This window comes from Equus caballus, chromosome 18, assembly GCF_041296265.1.
Source record: "Equus caballus isolate H_3958 breed thoroughbred chromosome 18, TB-T2T, whole genome shotgun sequence".
NCBI lineage: Eukaryota > Metazoa > Chordata > Mammalia > Perissodactyla > Equidae > Equus > Equus caballus.
In genome coordinates, this window is record NC_091701.1 from 56,972,578 (window position 1) to 56,993,033 (window position 20,456).

The 20,456-nt window shown below is 36.4% G+C and overlaps 1 protein-coding gene across 1 annotated transcript in view; it reads right to left on the reverse strand.

Moving 5' to 3' along the window:
* Positions 1-20,456, reverse strand: part of PDE11A (phosphodiesterase 11A) — a 388,624-nt gene that overhangs the window by 308,967 nt on the left and 59,201 nt on the right. The window contains exon 2 of the mRNA XM_014732549.3: positions 15,431-15,589. Coding sequence (XP_014588035.2) covers positions 15,431-15,589 — 159 coding nt within the window. The remainder of the gene's footprint in view (positions 1-15,430; positions 15,590-20,456) is intronic.

The window sequence follows — 20,456 nt, forward strand, 5'->3', positions numbered from 1 at the left end:
TAGTGTTACTCATTCTGTTCATTCTCAGTGGGTCACTGCTTCTGGTCTGAAATTCCTTTGCTTAGGAGCATCAGTCCAAATACCAGGGGGGCACTGGAATTCTCCAACCCCACCCCATGCCAGAAAGATAAGGTGGATCAATGACACATTATAGTCAAGACTGAAGGCAGTCAGAGATTACCATCATATCCTTGCAGCTTGAAGTCCTTATATTTCCCAAAATCCGCATTGCAAAACAAACAAACAAACAAAAAACCTTTGAGAATTCCCAGTTCATCACCTCATCTGGCCATGAGACTTTTATTCATGTCCCAGTATATCCCATCAGTTGTCTCAAATCCTTTAAGGAATGAGAGGGAGAAGGAGGCAGGGAAGGAGGGGAGAGAGAGAGAGAATTGACTGTGTGACATTTTGATCCAACCTAAAACATACGCTACTACAGTTTCAGCATATATATTTTATATATATGTATATAGCAAATAAAAAATAAGCAAAACTACATTCTTTCTCTGGTCAATCTCACCCTGGCACCAATGAAGATAGGTGGCGTTGGGGTGAAGTTAACGTAGTACAAACTATATATGGTTAGTAGTCATGCACTCATCTCAAAAGGAAACATGAATTATCCCAATCAAATAGCTGCTTAGTCAATGAGAACTCACTTGTACCTTGAATTTTCTGCATCTCAGATGTTGCAATTCCACCTCTATTGTCACAATAGTGACACTCACTTACTTTTGCCTTTTATATAATGTAGTTGATCAATAACAGAATTTACAATTTTTACTTAAAAAATTTATAGCAGTAATTTTCAGAGCTACAAATTCCTAGAGGGACAGTTTGAAAAAATATTTAAAATATAATATAGTTTTCTATTTGGAAATGGAAATATATATACTGTTTCCATAAAACAAACTGCAGAAAGTCTCATTGGACAGCATCTTCGTGGCCGGTCACGGTAGGGCTCTTGTAGATTCTTAGGAAGGCATGAGTTTTGGGGGGTTTTTTTGCTTTTTGGTGAGGAAGATTGACCCTGAGCTAACATCTGTGCCAATCTTCCTCTATTTTGTATATGGGATGCTGCCACAGCATGGCTTGATGAGCAGTGTGTAGGTCACACCCAGGATCCAAACCTGTGAACCCTGGGCCACTGAAGTAGAGCACACGAACTTAACCACTATGCCACCGGGGCAGCCCCCTGCATGAGTTTTTAAATATTGCAAAACACCTATCTAAAGGAAGAACATTATCTTCTTCCTGTACATTTCCTGAATTTCCTTTTTAATTTGATATGTATTAGAGAGGGTAGGAAGGACATTTGGGCCATAATAAAATCTCTAGTTCTCAGCTTCAGATGGCACAAGGGACCCTAATTAAGTTTCTAACTCTTCTCTAAATAACACACTTATAGTAAAACTCATGTATAATAATGCTTTTGGGGGTGTATCTGATAACCCCTTGGAGACTTCCCAATTATAATAGACTAAACAATATTTTACTGTTTTTCTAACTCTAAACTAATATGCCTAACATAATCTTGTTAAAAATAGTATGAACAAAGTTATGGGTCAAACTCATTTACTAAGTGATAACTGAACCCAACAATATATCAAAACAATAACCAAACAGGATTCATCCCAGAAATAAAAGCAATACAAACCCAAAGTTAACAAGTTTCCAACCAGTATGTAAATTAACAAATTGGAAAGTAAAAATTGCCCAGAACTAGTATGGGGATTAAGGTTGGAACAAGAGTCTAGGGTGTCTGCTGGCTTTAATTCCGTGAAAATGCCTGCATCAAAAACACTTGAGTCAAAATGTTCTATGCAGATAGATGGTAAAGAGAAGTTACTAAAACATGCCTACCATTCATACCAGGTTCCTCTCCAATAAACATCTGCCGCCTACTTACTCTTAACCCATCTCCACCAACATTTCTATTTCGTATAGTTCTTAAGAGTACATTCCATATAGCACTTTACTCCAGTGGTTCAGTTTAAATACATTGTGTTAACTACCAAAGATCAATGATCACCAGCAGATAGTTAAATATTTAACTGTAGCTCTCTTCTAAGGTTCTTGAACCAAGCAGGCTACTGACTTACATAACAAATTTTGACGATTCCTCAGTTTGACATAATATAACCTTGGTCTATCCAAATATCAGCTTAAGAGAATCAGAACTATGCCAGCCTAGAATCTCACCTTGGCATTTTGACGTGATTCCAGCATGATTGAGACTGTCACAGAACATGACAATATTTACTTTACTTCAATATTGGCTGGAGAACAGAGAGTCTTTTTTTTATCTTTTCATTCTCAACTCTTGTGGCTGAAGTGTATAGGTGATTCTCCACAAATCCTTTTTATTGTGGAAACAGAAACACTGTAGACTCCAGCATCTGTGAGAAGACAGGCATGGAAGAACTTGGGAGACACATTCCACCACTGACACACAAACTGCTTCTCATACTCCTCAAGCAGGATTTTCTACCCATAAAATCGGGCTCTGTGGTGCTGTCCACCAAAACACAGAGTTGAATGGGACCACCACTGTTATCTGGCCCTCTGCCAATAGGCAGTCAAACATCTGCAAGGTATGGAGTAAGGCCCAGGGACACCAGAGTTTAAAGACACAGATTCAACTCTCAGCTTTGTCATTTTCTAATTGTGTAACCTGGAGTAAATCTTTTAAAATCTCTGAACCTCTTTTTTTTTTGCTGTAAAATGAGAGTTTGAACAAAACAATTTCTGAAGTATCTTTGCTTTCTATGATTTTCATACATTCAGAGCAGATGGTTCTTAACAATTTTCCAGGAGGACTGATCAGATAAGATTTTTTGTCACCTTTATCTCTTTAACAAGCTCATTGTGCATCACACATGAAGAACTGTGATTTCATTGTTATGATCTTCCTTTCCCTTCTGATTGGTTAGCTGTATATTCTGGCATAGTCAATGGCATCATTTCTACACTTAACCCATGGATACTCTTTGCTTTGAGCTCTCCTCTTTTTAAGTAATGGGAATAGTCAATGCACTGTTCACAAAAACGACAGGCCAGGCAGAAGGAGACGGAAGAACACTGACCTCCCAATTCCACCTTTAACTTCTTGCTGGACAAGACAGACTGCAGTTACCTCACCTATCATAAAAAATTTAACAATTGTCTTACCTATCTCATAAGCATATTTACAGAATCATATGAGTTAACGTATGTGTGAATGTGCACATGTAAATTGTGATATCATTATGACTGATGCTTCCAATAGCTTCTACTATAGTAAATGTAACGAGCTGTATACATGGTATGTATTCTACCATCTTCCAGTTGACTGTCTTTCTAAATATAGCACCAGACCCACAGGTCTATCTGTTGGATGAGCTCCTGGCCTTCAGAGCCCATAACAAGTGCAGTGCGAACATTTTACATCATTGAACCATGAAGAGCAGAGAGTATTTTTCCAAAGTATTTTTCTGGGAATAATTATGAAGGATCATCTTCCAGGTGAATGGCTGTGACCTTGTACTTCCAGCACAAATAGAACAGTGTTTTATATACTGGTCCTAGTGAAGATGTAATTTCAAGAAGGAGGATGACTTATTATTCTGTGCATGGCAGGAGGAACAATAACCCTTGCTTAACCCAATGATCTGTGCATAATCTTCCCCCTGGCAACAATTTGAAGACAAGAAAAGAAGAAGCAGTTTGGTTTCCAGTTTTCTTTTACTTAAGAAATCCAAGCTGCAGATCAGAGGTTTGCCATTAATTTGTACAGTTTTGTTGTTTTTAACTGGATGGGTCTTTAAAGCATAAAGCAATGGAAAGATCCATGGCAACAAGCCAAAAACATCAAGATCAAATCTTAAAACAACAGACATCTGGATCTACAGCAAAATGAATTTGCTTTCAGTCTCAAAGAGACAATTATTCCTGTCACCCTGTCTCACAGGCTAAAAGAATAAGAACAGTAAAACCTTCATCTTGTCTCATGATTATCCTAATCATGAAGATATCATGTCAAACTACTGAGTTGAGATTTTAAAATAAATTTAGTGTCAAACATTGAAAAGGAGCAATGGTCACTTCAAGGTCCATCAAGATTGTGATTCTCTGTCTTCATGACACGGGAGAATAATTCAAGGATTATTTTGAAGCCTCATCCTAGGTTTGGAAATAGAAAGTTGGACAAAATACCTAGAAGAAATTTCAATTATATTAAACTACAAGTACCATTGAGAAATAATGACAAACAAAATTGATGTCAGTATTAAATGGTTCACAAAATTAATCAGAAACACTTTTTTTTAAGAGACAGAAAGAAAACGGATACGGATAGGTTTTTGGAAATGAAGTATACCAAAAAACAAGGCACTGAAGACAGAGTTAAGACTTCCCAGATGCTATGGTGGACACAATTAGTGCTATTAAACACTGGCGGCACCTTTAAAGAAAAGGCATTGACTTCCCAGTCACTTATTATATGCTATAGACAGCAATTCTTCTAAAACACCAAGCATACTTTTCAGATGAACAAAGCATGTTTTGGCCTTCTGATGGTGTCAATTAATTCTAGTGAGAATCATTCTAAATTCTCTCTAGTGAGAAAGTTTCATTATTACATTTTAGTTTCATTTAAACCCTTTTCAAGAACTGTGTCTAATAGACTTTCAGAGCATCTCTGGGCAGCTCTAACTTACATAACCTCATTTTTCAAAACTGTTCATTACTTTCTCCCCCTCTTAACATGCTCTCACTCCAGCTCAGGGCCTCCCTGCGGGGACTTTGCTGCCTGCTTTGGTAATATAGTAGAGCCTACCTTTGAGACTTTTTCTCGTTTCTAAATGGAGTGTGCAGAATGTGAAAGGGGTGGGGGCAATGCTCCTTAATGTTGTTGATTGGCAATGGAATCAGAATCTGCCAGTGAAAATAGCCTACAATCATATCTAGCCAGGATATTATCCAGGGAACATGTGGGAGAAATAAAATGAAATAATGGAAAATGACAAAAAGAAATGGTTTCATTTCTACCTCCAATACAGAAAAGAAGAAAAAGAAAAAAGAAATATCTAAGTAAATTTTAAAAATCAATATATTGTTAAAATAAAAACTACAAAGCATGCTACAAAATCATCTTATATTCTATTTGAAATTCTCCAACAAGGACTATAATGTAGCTTCATTTAAGCAGCATACTCCATAATTTTGCTAAACATAGAAAAAAACCCTCTAAGTAGGTTGCAGGGTAATTTACACTAGAACACCTTACTTCTCTGCCCAGTGAAATTGAACACCGATTTGCAAATTCTGACTTGAAGCACAACTTCTTAAAGCAAAAGAAAGCTACAGTTAGACTGATTGTCACCTCCTTTTCATCCTCAGGAGGAAAAACATACATTAAAAACCACAAATTTAAAATGTCTTGTTAATTGTCAGTGAAAACACAAAGATGAAATACAAGGAAAATATTAAATCATCTGCTTCATAGTTGTATATGTTCAAAGCCATCAATTACTTTTTTAATAATTCCTAACTCTTTACCCTGTTAGTCTTGCTATTTTTCTTACAGACATAAAGCTCAAACTTGGTTACAGATATTTATGAAAGGCTGAAATGCCATCAGGCAATGTAATTTAAAAATAATGTTTTATTCAGTCACACACTCTCCCCAAATTTATTAAATATGTAGAATCTCAAATTGTCTTTAACCACCTATACATGTGCATCAGGTACAACATGATCTATGTGGTCACGAGTCCCTGAAGTGAGGATAACACAAGAGAAAAATCATGGACACCCATCAAGCATCCCCATGAGCCATGAGGAGATGGACAGGCGGAGACAATACCCAGCTTTGTCACGTACAAGCCAAGTGATCCTGGACACATTATTAAAACCTCTCACATTCAGTTTTCCCATCCATAAGATGAGGGTGATAATAATTACCCACAGAGTTCTTGGTAATTAAATGAGATAACCATGCAAAGCAACTATTACAGAACAGGCACTTAATAAATGGTTTCTATTATTTTCTATTTTTCTCACTTGAGAAGAAAAACAAACACTGAGAGACACTGCATACTCTTTTGATGTCTATAATTTGCTTTAAGTTCTTTAGCAAAGATAATGTGAAATTATGTATGCATGTGGAGGGGGGTAGGTCTCATATGCCATCAAAGAGCAGACAGCTGCCCTATCAAGAATTTACCCTCCAGGAGTAATCAGAAAGCCATATTCCAAATGTGGCTATGACAAGTGCTCCAGAGAGCTCTACCTGCCAGCAATAGCGAGGGGCTTTGCCAATGTTAGAAATTTCACTGGTGAAATTTGTAGCTTGTCAATCAGCACAATGGAGTATAGATATAGACTTTAATTACTGCGATTAGTGGTATTCAAGATATGTATATTGGTAATAATATTCTAGAGACACCCCCTAACCCTTGTATTAATAAGGTATAAAAATCTAGGAAGTTCAAACTTGTATCCTTAGGCATAGACTCTGACGCTGTCCAATCCTGCCTTTGGGTCAAAGGATTCTGGTTGCCCGATGGCCACCACAAGAGCAGCCAGATTCTGCTTCTGAAATGTTTTGAGGGCATATTTAGATTACCTGAAACAAAGAGAGCTTGGATTTCATGAAGCTTACTGCCCAGGGCATCTGAACTATTTGACCTGATTTGACGATGAATTTTTGTTTAAATAAATGTCTTTATATGCAGTAGAATTTGATCTGAGACTTGCTTTCACTAAAACCAAGCAACAAATTTATAGGATAGTCAGTAGTCAACTCTTATCTACTTCAAACTTTTTGGCAGCTATTATGATGTACCTAGGAGCTATTGTGAACAACCTAGTAGTTATGTGTGATCAAATTGGCTTAGGTCAGTTGCATAGTCTTTTTTTCTAGTTAAAAAAATACATTTTAACTTAGACCAATGGTTAATTAATTCCTTGTGGAGTGCATTCATACTCAGAATAAATCAAAGGAGTGGAAATAAAATGAAATTAGAAATCAAGGCAATGCAATTTTAAAAAATTATAATATTGAAGCTGGTAAAGGTTCAGTGAGTTAATATACTACTATTGGCATTACAATTTTCTGGAGAGAAAATGGGTGAAATTTATCAAGAGTCTTAAAAATAAATGTTCCACCAATAAGTACAAGTAAAGATGCTCAACATCATTAACCATAAGGAAAGGCAAATCAAAACCACAATGAAATGAAACCACTATGAAATACCACTTCATACCCACCAGGATGACTAATTGGCAAGGAAGTGGAGAAACTGGAACACTCAAAAATTGCTGGTGGAAATGTAAAATAGGGCAGCCACTTTGGAAAAGTCTGATAGTTCCTCAAAAGGTTAAACATTAGAGTTACCATATGACCCAGTAATTCCACTCCCAGGTATATTGCCAAGAAAAATTAAAACATATGTTCACACAAAAACTTGTATGCAAATGTTCATAGCAGCATTATTCGTTGTAGTCAAGAAGTGTAAACAACCCAAATAATCATCAACTGATAAATAAAACATGGTATATCCATATAATGAAATCATATTCAGCCACAAAAAGAAATGAAGTAGTACTGATACATGCTACAACATGGATGAACCTTGAAAATGTTCTGCTAAGTGAAAGAAGCCAGTCATAAAGGACCACATATTGTATGATTCCATTTATTTGAACTGCCTAAAATAAGCAAATCCATAGAGACAGGAAGTAAATTGGTAAGTAAATTGGACTGAGAGAGCTGAGGGTAAATGGAGAGTGACCACTAATGAGTGTGGGGTTTCTTTTGGGGTGATGAAAATGTCTTAAATTGTGTGTGGTGAAAATGTTTTAAATAGAGTGTGGCGATGATTACACATCTCCACAAATACACTAAAAACCATTGAATTTATACTTTAAATAGATGAATTGTAAGGTATGTGAATTATATTTCATTAAGCCTGTTATACAAAAACTAATGTTCAAACTCCTTGACCCAGTAATCCTAAGCATCAGTTTGGACCACAAGAAATTACCAATATTTTTGACCTACAAAACAGCAATTTAATATAGCTATCCTAAGATGTGGTCCAAAATTTATTTAGAAAGAAGGTCATTAATTGTAATTTTATTATAACATGATTTTGAAAACAACCTAAATAGTGAAGAATAAAATAAATAAATAAACTATGTATAACTACACGGTAGCATATAATGCAAACATATAAATTGCATCCTTGAAGAACTGTTTAAAGCATGATAAAATACCATGTATATTCTATGATGCAAATTTGGAAATACATCTTTATTTATAGGTAAAAATAAATAAATATAAAGAATACACCAAGAATATTAACAGTGTTATCTCTGAACATTGGGATTATGGGTGATTTTTTGTTTTCCCTTTTTTTTTTTGTACTTTGCAAATTTTCTATAACAAGCTTATATTACCTCTACAATTAGGAAATAATCTTATCATAAAAGGAAGGGAAAATAAACCCAGAAAGATAGCCAAATATACTTGTAATTCTACTAAAATCCATTTTTAATAAAAAAAGAATTTGACTTAAGTTTTCAAAATTCCAATTCAAGTATTTCAGTATTCTCAGGTGAAAAGAAGCAAACTTGCTGTTTTATTCAGATAACACTAAGCTAGTTATTCAAAGAAAACACTTATCTGTCTCAATTTGAAATTTCCAGTAAACAAGAATCCACAACACCCTGTTCTAGTTCTTTAATAATAATTTTTCCTGCCAACAAATGCTTATTGTTTCTAATCTGTGATTGCAGATTATTCTCCCTCGTCCAAGCCCTGTATAAATCAGAGATACAATTTATAAGACAGTTTTTTGTCATCTCACGCTTTAGACGGGGCTCGACTAAAAGACTATTTCATGACCTGCGAGCTATTCAAAGCTGTGGATGTACTAGTCCCTGAAAATGAGAATGCACCAAACTCCTCTCAGCCCCTGACCTTTTCCTGCCCGCTGCCCCAGAGTCCTGTCTGTCCAGTACTATCTATCTACAGCCCAGCTGTGTCAGGTTAAGAAGGTCAAGTCTCTTAACTTCCCCGTTCAGGTGATGGTAAATTGATAATGTGATCACAGCCTGATATTCATGAGAAGATGCAGCACAAAGATGCTTGATGTGAATCTAATAAAAAGACAACACTTTCTTGTACTTCATATTTAGTGCTTGAGGCAGCCTAGAGGGACCCACGACTCACGTGAATGCCTGGAGTTTAGAGGAAAAGAGAAAGACATTCAGTCAAAGAGTCTGCCACAATTTATCATAGTTATCTGAGAGAGCTTTGGATCAAATCTTGTTCCCTAGCGAAAGACGCTATTTTATGTGAGGACTTTTGATATTGCCTCAACCTAATTAAGCATATGAATAAAAGCTACAGAAAAAAAAAATTGTTGAATTATCTAAATTATAAAAATTATATATCTAATCACTACTTGAGGTTATGCTTTCTACTTGTATATTTGCTCTGTTTATTGTGTGTTTTTACCACAGGAATGTAAACTCTAAGAGGGCAGGAACTTTTGTCTGTTTTATTCAGCAGTTTAACCCCAGCACTTGGAACAATGCCTCAAACATAGTAATGTCTACTAAGTTGAAACGCAGTAAGTAGTGAATGAACCAATGGTTCTTCCACACAATGGAATACTATTTAGCCATTAAGAATGATGCTCAGGTCAATGATCACTCAAAATCCTCCCCATTCTGCATTGTAACAGTTACAGCCCTGTAACTTATTTAGTCCATTTATTTTGTGTTCCTGCTATTTCATGTTTCTGCTAAATGCAAACTACCTTACTAGGTTCTGCAAAGTAGACGGGAAGAGATGGAAGGATCCTTCATCTAAACACTTATCATTTCCTTGGTAACTCTTAGAAACAAAAAAAGAGAGGCTAAGGAAGCAGGAAATTACAAATGCCAGCATATCAGTCATCTGAGGACACTGGAACTTTTGGCAGGGGCCTGAAAATCTGCACGCATACAAAGCATTATCTGCATCTGGAACATAAAACACACTATGTAGGTATTGCCCTTTATTTTTGTCAATTGCTGTTATTGATTTTTTTTTTACTTCTTGAATATTTGGTCATTATATATTTTCTCAGTGAATGGTTAGTCAAAATCCAACTGCAATCACTGGGGACATCTGAAAAAAAATGTTGAACTATAAAAAATTAGGAACCACTGTTAAGGACAAACAATAATCACTTTTGGAATAGTGCCTACTTAAGTCTGAGATGACAGGATTTTACTTCAGCCTTGAGAGAGGGTGAAGAAGAGGAGAACTTCGCGCAGTTAGATAAGAATATAAGTAAAGGTGTGGGAGGGGGAAGCACAGGACCAAAGCAGGGGCAGAGTGATGCATTTCTGTTGAGTCTTACCCCCTAAGCTGGGCCCTGGCGGGCAGCCTGGCCTTCCAACTCCAAAGTTAGACTCTGCCTAAGCAAGAGTCTTTAACCTGAGTTCTGACAGGACTGTGTTGGTAATAGTTTTCTTGTAAATCTCACTTGTTTTTGAACCTCTCAGTCAGATATAGTCCAGGGAACACATAGAACATGAACAAATGTGTCTCTGAAGCTCTTGTAGTTTCACAGCAATTAATGGGATCTGGGTTACAGTCATTAAAAGGCAAATAGTGCAGCGACTAGACAGTTTAAATGTAGATAAAGCATGACAATGAACGAGTTACAAGATTCAATCCAAATTTTTCCAGGACTGAAATCTTATTGATCAAATGTAATTTGAAATCATGAGCCATCTGCCAGGACTTTTGAAATCTTTTTGCCAAACACTCATTTTTAATTATAATTTTATTGCAACTGGTTTGAAAATTTAACTTAATTGTAATATAGCCAGAAAAGGGGAAAAAATGAGATGTAAACACAAAGGCTACTTCTTACAATTAGTTAATTCACTGCTCGTTTAGCATTTGAGTATCTAAAAGACAATGGAGTGTTAACAGAAAACAAACTTGCCTGGCAGAGCTGTTGTAATACCACTAGCCTTATACATAACAAGCTTTTTTTTTTTTAAATTACTTTTTGAAAAGTACCTTTGTGTAGAAACTAACTCTTCAGAAGATGACAGAAGAAGCCTGTCCATCTTTGCTCCTATTAAGCTGATTTTATTAAACAGACTAGTTGTTTGGGGATTGGTTATTATGGTAGAACTAGAGTTTTCAGCTGTCTGAGGGCTTTCAAATTAAAAAAAAAAATTAATCCTATGTCAGTCAAATCCTATGCAAGTCACACATCTGTGAGCTGCATTCAGTCTTCTGGGACCACCAATTTGTCAACCCTATCAGCATGAGATACTCAACATCCCTCCTCCTCACTAAAAGGAACTTTAATACCTTTTGTGCCCTTGACATCTCACCAGGATCCTAAACATTAGCCTTCACACAATCAGGAACAGCTTAAAGATGTAAGGCCAAGAGCTTATCAAATCCCCCCGTTATCTGGTTGTGAGTCTCAGACCTGTTGCAAATAACAAAACTCCAGCTTCTGTGAGACTTATTAGCATTATCCATGCACCATCCTCAACATCAATTGGCAGGGCAGCGTCACCCATAACAAGCTCCTGGAACATGGCCAGTCTCATGGCAGCCAAGCTCAGTTGGCTGCATTCCAGCTTTGCAGGGAGTCTGAACATGTCCACATGAAGAATATTCAGCAGAGTAGCTGAAACTCTGAATTATTAGCTGAAGACAGGTGACCACAGGCTAAAGAAACCCTATAGAGATTAGCTAAAGAACTTCAAGCCACAACTGTTTATATGTTGGCTGTTGGAAAGTAACTGCAATAGACATATTATTCTTTATGCAACACTGCAATAAGAAATGGCTCCTTTGGGGCTGAGGTACATGCAACCTGGGAAGGGTATGTAAGAGTCTGCGCTCATTTCCGTATCCCAGGTTTCATTCTGGCGTGTCCATACATCTTAATAGATCATAAATGTTTGTTCCCATCCAGGTCTCATTATTTTATTTACAAAATAATACCTCCCTTTACAAATTAATTGGTTGCAAGGAGCCTAATCATACAGCCTAAATCAGTTAGCTTATACCTATCACTGAAAACGAGAACATTTGCTACAAACACATGAAGAGAACCAGGAAATTCTAATCATCAATTTGGTATGGTCTGCTTTTGTGTGCACTTGCAATGTGAATTACCAAACTAGGAATTTGTCAGTATGTAACTTAAATTATTAATATGTGCATATGGCAGACTATATTTCACACAAAGCTCTAACTACTGCTGATAAAATTATTGCTAATTATGCAAGAACTTTAAAGAGCATGATGATTTTAAAGTCATTAAAATGGAAGTTTTCAGGCAGAGGCTGGTTGACCATCTGTCAGGTAAAGATTCCTGCATTGGATGAGGGCAGAGTTGGTAGGAAATGGACTTGATGACCTTTCCAGGCTCAACTATTCAACTATTACATAGTACACCATAGCCACCGAGACATAGGTATAGAATTTTCAAGAAACACAATATGATCCTATACACAGTTATATTAGATAAAGAAATAGCCCGGAAATGAATATGCCACATTTAATTTTTAATTTACCTCAGGCAAATAATTTACTGACTTTCATATTGCAAAATGTTTTGGAATTATACCAAACATAACACAGCTAATAGTCTCCAGAAGTTGACATTTTAGGATATCAGGACATACGATTATTGCAAAATGTGCAATAAATTTACCACTACCCATATGAACGATGACATAGCAGTTATGTATATAAAGTAAAATAACAAATAGAGTTCAAATTATTTTAGTTTGGCTGTTAAATAGACGGTGAGATGTCATGAAGCTCATTTACTGATAAGTGCTACCCGAAGCCCTTTACATCTATTATCCATTTTACTCCTCACAACAACCCTGTCATGGAGGTTCTGGGGCTAAGAGGGATTGAGCCACCTGCTCAAGGCCACTCAGCTAGTCAGCAGCAGGGCAAAGACTTGAACCTGCCTTGGAGGCTGTCTGATCCAGAGACCCATACTCAACACTAACCGCTGGGCTTCCATTTCCCTTCCTTCTTTCCTTACTAATAGGTAACACTGAAACTTCTGTTGCTAGAATTTATTCTGGTGAATGTGGGAGGAGATTGTCTGAAGCCTGCCTGGCAGACAAAGGAAAACTAATTTGAGTTTTAAAATGTGAACTGAACAAAGTTGGCAGGGCTCTGAGAAAAGAGGTCTATGCCTGCTGCTACCATTGTCAATGGGTTCAATATTCCCAAAAGCTCTCTGATAACTTGGAATGAGAGCTATAAAACTTTTCTTGCCCTTTGACTCAGTAATTTCAGTCTTTGGAATATGCCCCAAGGAAATAACACAAAAGAAAAAGGTAATTTGTTCAAGATGCTCATACAGGGGCTATTTGTATTACTGAAAAACTGGAAACAACTCAAATGTTCAGTAATATAATAGGACAATGACTAAGCAAACTAGGTTCTGTAAAAAAAGAAAAAGAAGAAAACTTTATAATCCCTAAAAATGGCAAAGGTAGACTACATTCACATGTGGACATATGTGTAAAAATAACTTTACACTAAAAAGTAGAATACAAATTAGTATAAGCCTAACCTTGTACAGCCAAGTAAAACAATATGTGCATTAACAATCACACAAGAGAACTGTGAATTTAGAAAGAAGTATATCCCCCATTTCATTGTTGAAACTCCAACAGTGGAAGGTTACTGGGGATATAGATAGTGGTTAGTAAAAACTTATGGACTTAAATTATACAGAGGTAATTTTTCAACTGAGACCCTGCTGTATCTCACACATATTATGCTGTCAGTAAAAGCTAATCTTTTACGAGGACTTAGTGTGTGCTGGGTACTCTTCCAGGTTCTTTCCTTGTATTCTCTCATTTAATCCCCCTATGGCCCTATGAGATAAGTATTATTATTATCATCTGTCTTCTAAGGGGAGGTAATTGGAGCACAGAGAAGCTAAGAAACTTGCCCTAGGTTACAAAGGCCATGGCAGACATGGAATTTCAACCCAGTTAGACTCATCATATGGCCTGTATGCAGCCATTATGCCACAGTGTCCTGTTTGGAAGTATCTAGACCTTGTTCTTTCCCATTAACCATTTCCAGATTTTGTTTTCTGCTTTACTTTTTCTTCACTCCTGTTAGTTTACAATATATATAGAATCCTTGCAGGAAAGAACAATAACCAGATACAGAAGTTGAGATAAAATACTCTCCATGAAGCGTCACCTGCGTGAACACAATCTACCTGCCCTAACTGGTAAGGCTTCTTCCAAGAAGTGAGACTAGACTGGGTTTTTTTAATTAGGTGAGGTAATTGTAGAGGCTAGAAGACAAAATGCTACTGTGGGCACATGGGATAATTGCAGAGGAGAAAAATATAACATTTGGAGCAAGGAAATACTCAAATGAGGTGGTGGTTCCTTATCCCTTGAGGTTGGTTACAGAATTAGTAAGAAATCATCTGAGGTCCTATCATGCTCTAAGAGTTTATAAACCTGTTTTGGGATTTAGGCTGTTCAAATGCCACTATAGAAATCACCTCAATAAAGGACTCTCTTCACTTAAAAGTCTTGTTTCCTTATAATCATATTTTATATTGACCTTTTGTACCAGAAAATTTGCATTAATTTCATGCATTAGTAATTAGCACTGGCAAATAGCAACCCCACATCCAGAAGGTTAAATTATAAAGTGCTTTTTTTAATCAAATAGGAGTAAGGCAGTCATCAAACTTAAACTAACTTGAAATTTGCTTTTACCACAAATCTTATAAACATTCCACCAGATCCTATTCAACATGAAGCAAGAACTTTAGGTCTCTGATGAGTCTTTCTTTTAACACAGCTGGTGAATAAACTACTGGTGAAAGAACTGAAAATTTCAAAGCAAAAAGTACATCACCTCTACCAAGGTCAACTGCTCTTCAGGGACAAAAATACTGTTCTTTTTATTAGCAATTTGGAATAACAATTAAATAACATTCATTTTATTGAGATTTTTATATAATAACTGAGAAAACAATTCTTCATAGTAGTGCTGAGTTTCTGAAACAGTAACTTTCCTATCTCCCCTTGGGCTATGCGTGGTGGTGGTGCGATCCTCAATTAAAAAGCTTACTTATAAGGAAGATAAAGACCAGAGAATAATAAGAATACTACTGAGGATTTCAATAAAAAGTAAGCTAAAAAAAATTTAAAGTAATTATTGTCAATTATATAACATTCTATGAAATATCAGGAAACTCCCATTATATTTTGCATTACATGAGAAAAAGCTCTGTGATTCATGAATAGGCTAATCCAACAGTTGTTCACGTAATTCCTTTTCCTTTTCAGGGAGAATAGCAATCAATCAAGAAGGAACGTAAAAGTCATGAAAGGCATGAAATCTTACTTTTTCATCATCTTCAGTAAATGGAGCACCTTCAGGAATCTTATTTATCGCTTGAGCCACACCGATAATCTCACCATCACTGCTTCGGATAGGCATGCACAATAGTGATTTTGTCTTGTATCCAGTTAGCTTGTCAATTTCATCATTGAATCTTCTATCCTAAAAATAAGACAGAGAGGGCATTAACTCAAGTACACTGTCGTCAGGGAGAAGGAGACAGAAGCGTATTTCTGCGTATGATAACTTATCACTGGGAACTTTACCCCACGGATTTTTAAACAACAATAACAGATTTGATTTCATGTTGAATTAACCAAAGGAACATAAACGATAATAAATCACCACCATAGTTGTTAACCATGGTAAATGGAGAGAGAAAGTTTAAACCTGTCTATAATAACATAACAAAATTGGGGAAGGGGCAAGTGTTTTTAGCGGAACTCCACATTATGCTATTTATTGGAATATGTTATTTCACATAGACAACTGGCTATGACATATCATATAAGAAAAATACATAATAAATACACATTAAGCAGTATAAAAAATATGCAGAAAAGCAATACTTTACTTCTGGTCAAAATGATCCTGTGAAAAAAGAACCTATGAGCCCACAGTGGTACCTTAAAAATACTCTAAAAAAAAGTGTGGTGGGGAGGGAAGAGATAAAAGGCTTCTTTATAGAATTTAGCTAAAAAAATGTAGAAAGAATGATAAAATTACAGAATATCTATTTTTTGCAACTACCAATAAATGGATTCAAGCAAGGATCATCAGTAAATACTAATATCACTGGGTGAAGTGTTGTTGCTAAATAGGATACTCACATCATCTCAAAGTGCCACCCCAAAGATGCCTTATTAAATTCAAAGAGAAAGTGATGTCTTCAAATGAAGAGATCTGATAGACACCATTTAAGCAAGTAATCAAACTTAGCATCACCATTAATTGTGTGCCTCCTGATGTGATGCAATGAGAATCATACAGCATCACCAAGAACAGGGAGCGTTCTTGTCAAATGTACAGCATGAATCTGATCATTCAGGAAAAGAAAAGTAAGAAAAATTTAGATTATTGGTCATTCTATCAGAAGCCTGATCTGAACTTTTCAAGGATTCAATATCATGAGAGACAAAAAAACAAAAATAAAAATAAAATAAAGTCATGGGAGCTGTGTTGGTTTAAAGAAGACTGAAGAGACTGGAAATCTAAATAAAATGTATGATCCTTCACTGGGAATTCTTACGCAATTTTGGGGCAGACAGTTAAGAGAAAGTTGAACGTGGACTTTATGCTAGGTAATATCATTGTATCAATATAAATTTCCTTGGGTACAATAGTGGCACGGTTGTGTGTTGCTTAACAACAGGGATATGTTCTGAGAAGTGCATCGTTAGGCAATTTCGATGTTGTGCAAACATCATAGAGTGTACTTAGACAAACCTAGATGGTGTAGCCTACTACACACCTAGCTAGATGGTATAACCTATTGCTCCTGGACTACAAACCTATACAGCATGATGTGTACTGAATACTGTAGGAAATTGTAACACAATGGTAAATATTTGAGTATCGAAACATAGAAAAGACACAGTAAGAATATGATATAAAAGATAAAAAATTGTATACCTGTACAGGGCACTTACCATGAATGGAGCTGGCAGGACTGGAAGTGGCTGTGGGGGAGTCAGTGAGTGAGTGCTGAGTGAATGTGAAGGCCTAGGACATTACTGGACACTACTGTCGACTTTATAAATGCTGTACACTTAACTTATTCTTAAAAAACTTCTTTTTCAACAATAATCTTAGCTTATTGTGATATTTTTACTTTACAAACTTTTAAATTTTTTTAAACTTTTTGACTCTGTTGTAATAACACTTTGCTTAAAACACAGACACATTGTACAGCTGTACAGAAATATTTTCTTTCTTTATATCCTTATTCTATATGACTGACAGGCGGTAGGTTTGTTTATACCAGTATCACCTCAAACACATGAGTAATATGTTGCACTAGGATGTTATGGTGGCTATGACATCACTAGGTAATAGGAATTCTTCAGCTCCATTATAATCTTAAGCGACCACTGTCGTATATGTGTTCTGTCATTGACCGAAATGTCATTATGTGGCACGTGACTGTACTGCAACTATGTTGGAGAACGTTCTTATTTTTAGGATATACATGCTAGAGTATTTTGGGGTGAAATTTCATAACACCTTCAACTTACTTTCAAGTGGTAAGAAAGAAAAAAGAAAGAGAAAGAAGGAAGGAAGGGAGGAAGGGGAGAGGGAGAGAGAGAGAGAGGAAAGACTGGCTCCTGAAAGGGTAACAGTGACTAAAAATGTCCCAGGGAAGATGATAAACTGGATCCAGGCTCACTGCTTCAAGCCAGGGCCTGAAATGAGGCTTAGTCAAATGCCCCCAGACCCCTTGTTAAAGAAGCTTACAAAACAAGACCAAAGCACTGCCGTCTACCATGATCTAGAGCTTTGGAGGCCCTGAAATCTGTAGTTAGGGAGGGGAGAGCCCCACAGGAGAAAGGGAAATCAAACCCAAACAAAACCAGATCTCCTGCCCAAAATGAGCCCGTAGCCAAACTTTCAGAATAACATGAATTTGTATTGATTTTTTTTAAAATTCACTGAGGAACCATTATGTGTCAGGCTGTGGGCTGGGAGATATAACAGGAAGCTTCACGGAACCTGCCATCTGATAGGTGAGGCAGATGACATATAAATGTATAACCACATCTTGTGCTAAGCGACATTGAGGAAAATAACAAGGTTTCATGAGAGAAACTTAAAAGTAGGGATCTATTTTTATGGTGATCAAGGAAAGTCTCTCTGAAAACAGGACACATAAGCTGTGACTTGAATCATGAGTAAGAATTGGCCAGTCAAAGAATGGTGGGAAAAACTTTCCAGGAAGCTGGAACAATGCATGTGAAGGTCCTGAAGCAGGAAAAAGCTTAGTAAGTTCCAAAAACTCAAAGGTCAATGTGGTGAGAGCATAGGAAGCCAAAGGTAGAATGCAAGAAGGAGGCAGGGAGCAGATGGTGCCAAGTCTAATAGGCCTGGACAGGAGTTATATTAATCCTAAACGCAATGGAAAATCACTGAAGATCCTGAAGCAGAAGGATGATATGATTCATTACTCAGCACTTAGCATTCTCTGAAACCATCTTATTTGTTTACTTGTTCTCTTCCTACTAATATATAGGATCTGAGAGAGCAGAGATTTTGTCTCTCTTGTTTACTGCTTCATACTGGCATATTGTAGGTGTTCCATAATATGTTTTTGAGTAATAGGATTTTTTTTTTAGAAATTGTGCTGCAATCACGCAAAATGTAGAAAAGTTGAAAAGGTCCTAAGGCCTCACATTTCACTCCTTGGCATATCTTTAGAGACACTTTGCACATGTACAGAGGACAGATATACAAATGTTTACTGCAACATCAATTATGAAAAGAAAAAACTGAAAATCATTTGAATGTTGATCAACAGAAAAATAAATTATGACCTATTTTGATAGCATACTGTACAATAATTAAAATGAATAAACTAAAGCTACTTGTATTAACATGAACAAATATAAAAAACACGTTAAGTGACACAAACAAGCTGCAATCTGATAACATCTATATAATACTACCAATATTTAAAAACAATACTAAATATTATGTATGGATTCAAATATGTAGCAAAAAGTATAGAGCATGCATGGGAATAATAAACTCTAAATTTATAGCTACCTGTGGGAAGGATAGGAGAAAATGGCATTAAGGAGAGGTATACTGAGATGCCATCAACTGTAACAACAAAGTTTTCCTTCTTTAAAAAAAAAACTGTGAATTAAATATACTACAATGTTAAGATTTTATAAACCTTGATGGCTTATTCTTGTCTAAATGTTTGAAATATTTTATAATGAAAAGTTTAAGATCACTTTTTAAAAAATAAGAACTTTGCAGAAGATGATGCAGGATTGGAACAGGAGAAACCAGTTAGGAAATTTCAGTGGTCCAGGTAAGGTGAGAGGATAGTCTGGGTTAAGAGAAAGGCAGCGGAGGTGAAGAGAAGCAGACAGATGCGTTGGAAGTTATGTCTACAGTACTTTCTGAAGGATTGGTTGGGGATGGAGGACTTGAGAAAGAATCTCAGGTTTCAATTTGAGAAACTGTATGGATGGAAGAGCCATTTACTGGAATGAGGGAGATGGAGATGAAGTAAAAGTCGACATATAAAGAAAGTCAAAAGGTTGATAAATCAGTTTATTAAGCAAGGTGAGGCACATCCTGTCGCCTAAATCAGTGGTTCTCCACTCTGGCTGCATGTGAGAACTACCTGAGAAGGTTTTCAAAATATCAGTGCCCGGCCTCCTCCCCATCTCAAATTGAATCAATCAATATTAGGCATTAGTATTCTTTAAATGTTCACAGGTGCTTCAAACATAGAACAATTGTCCTAAATGATAAAGATTTAAATGTCCTTATGATAAAGACTTAAATTGTCCTAAATGATAAAGACTTAAGCCACTAGTGAGATCAATAACATTTTTCTGATAGGGAAAGCCTTAGAATGGGAAAAAATAAGGATAAGGAGGTCAGCACATATTCTGGTGATTGCCTATCAGAGGTGTGGACCATGTTAGGCACAGCCTGTCTGTTCTTACCTTGTCAGGGTCTGCATCTCTGGAGAAGGGCCTCATCCACCACAGACCAACTCTGAGTAGACGAACTCCAAGACTGTGGGGTATGCATTGCCAAAATATCCAAAGCCGCATGAAAACTAGACGCAGAGATGCTTCAGCATGACCAAGGTGCACAAAAATGTTAGAAACCCTCCCCACCATCTCTCCAGCTCTCTACACCACCTGATAAACTTATAACTTGAGGAGAAAAAATAATTATGTTGATACATGTGTAAATGTTAATCTTCCAATTTAAAAGCTGGGAAGATTTATTTCATTAAGTCTTAGTAGTTTTTTAAAAACAACACATCTTAAAACATGCTTTGTCCAAG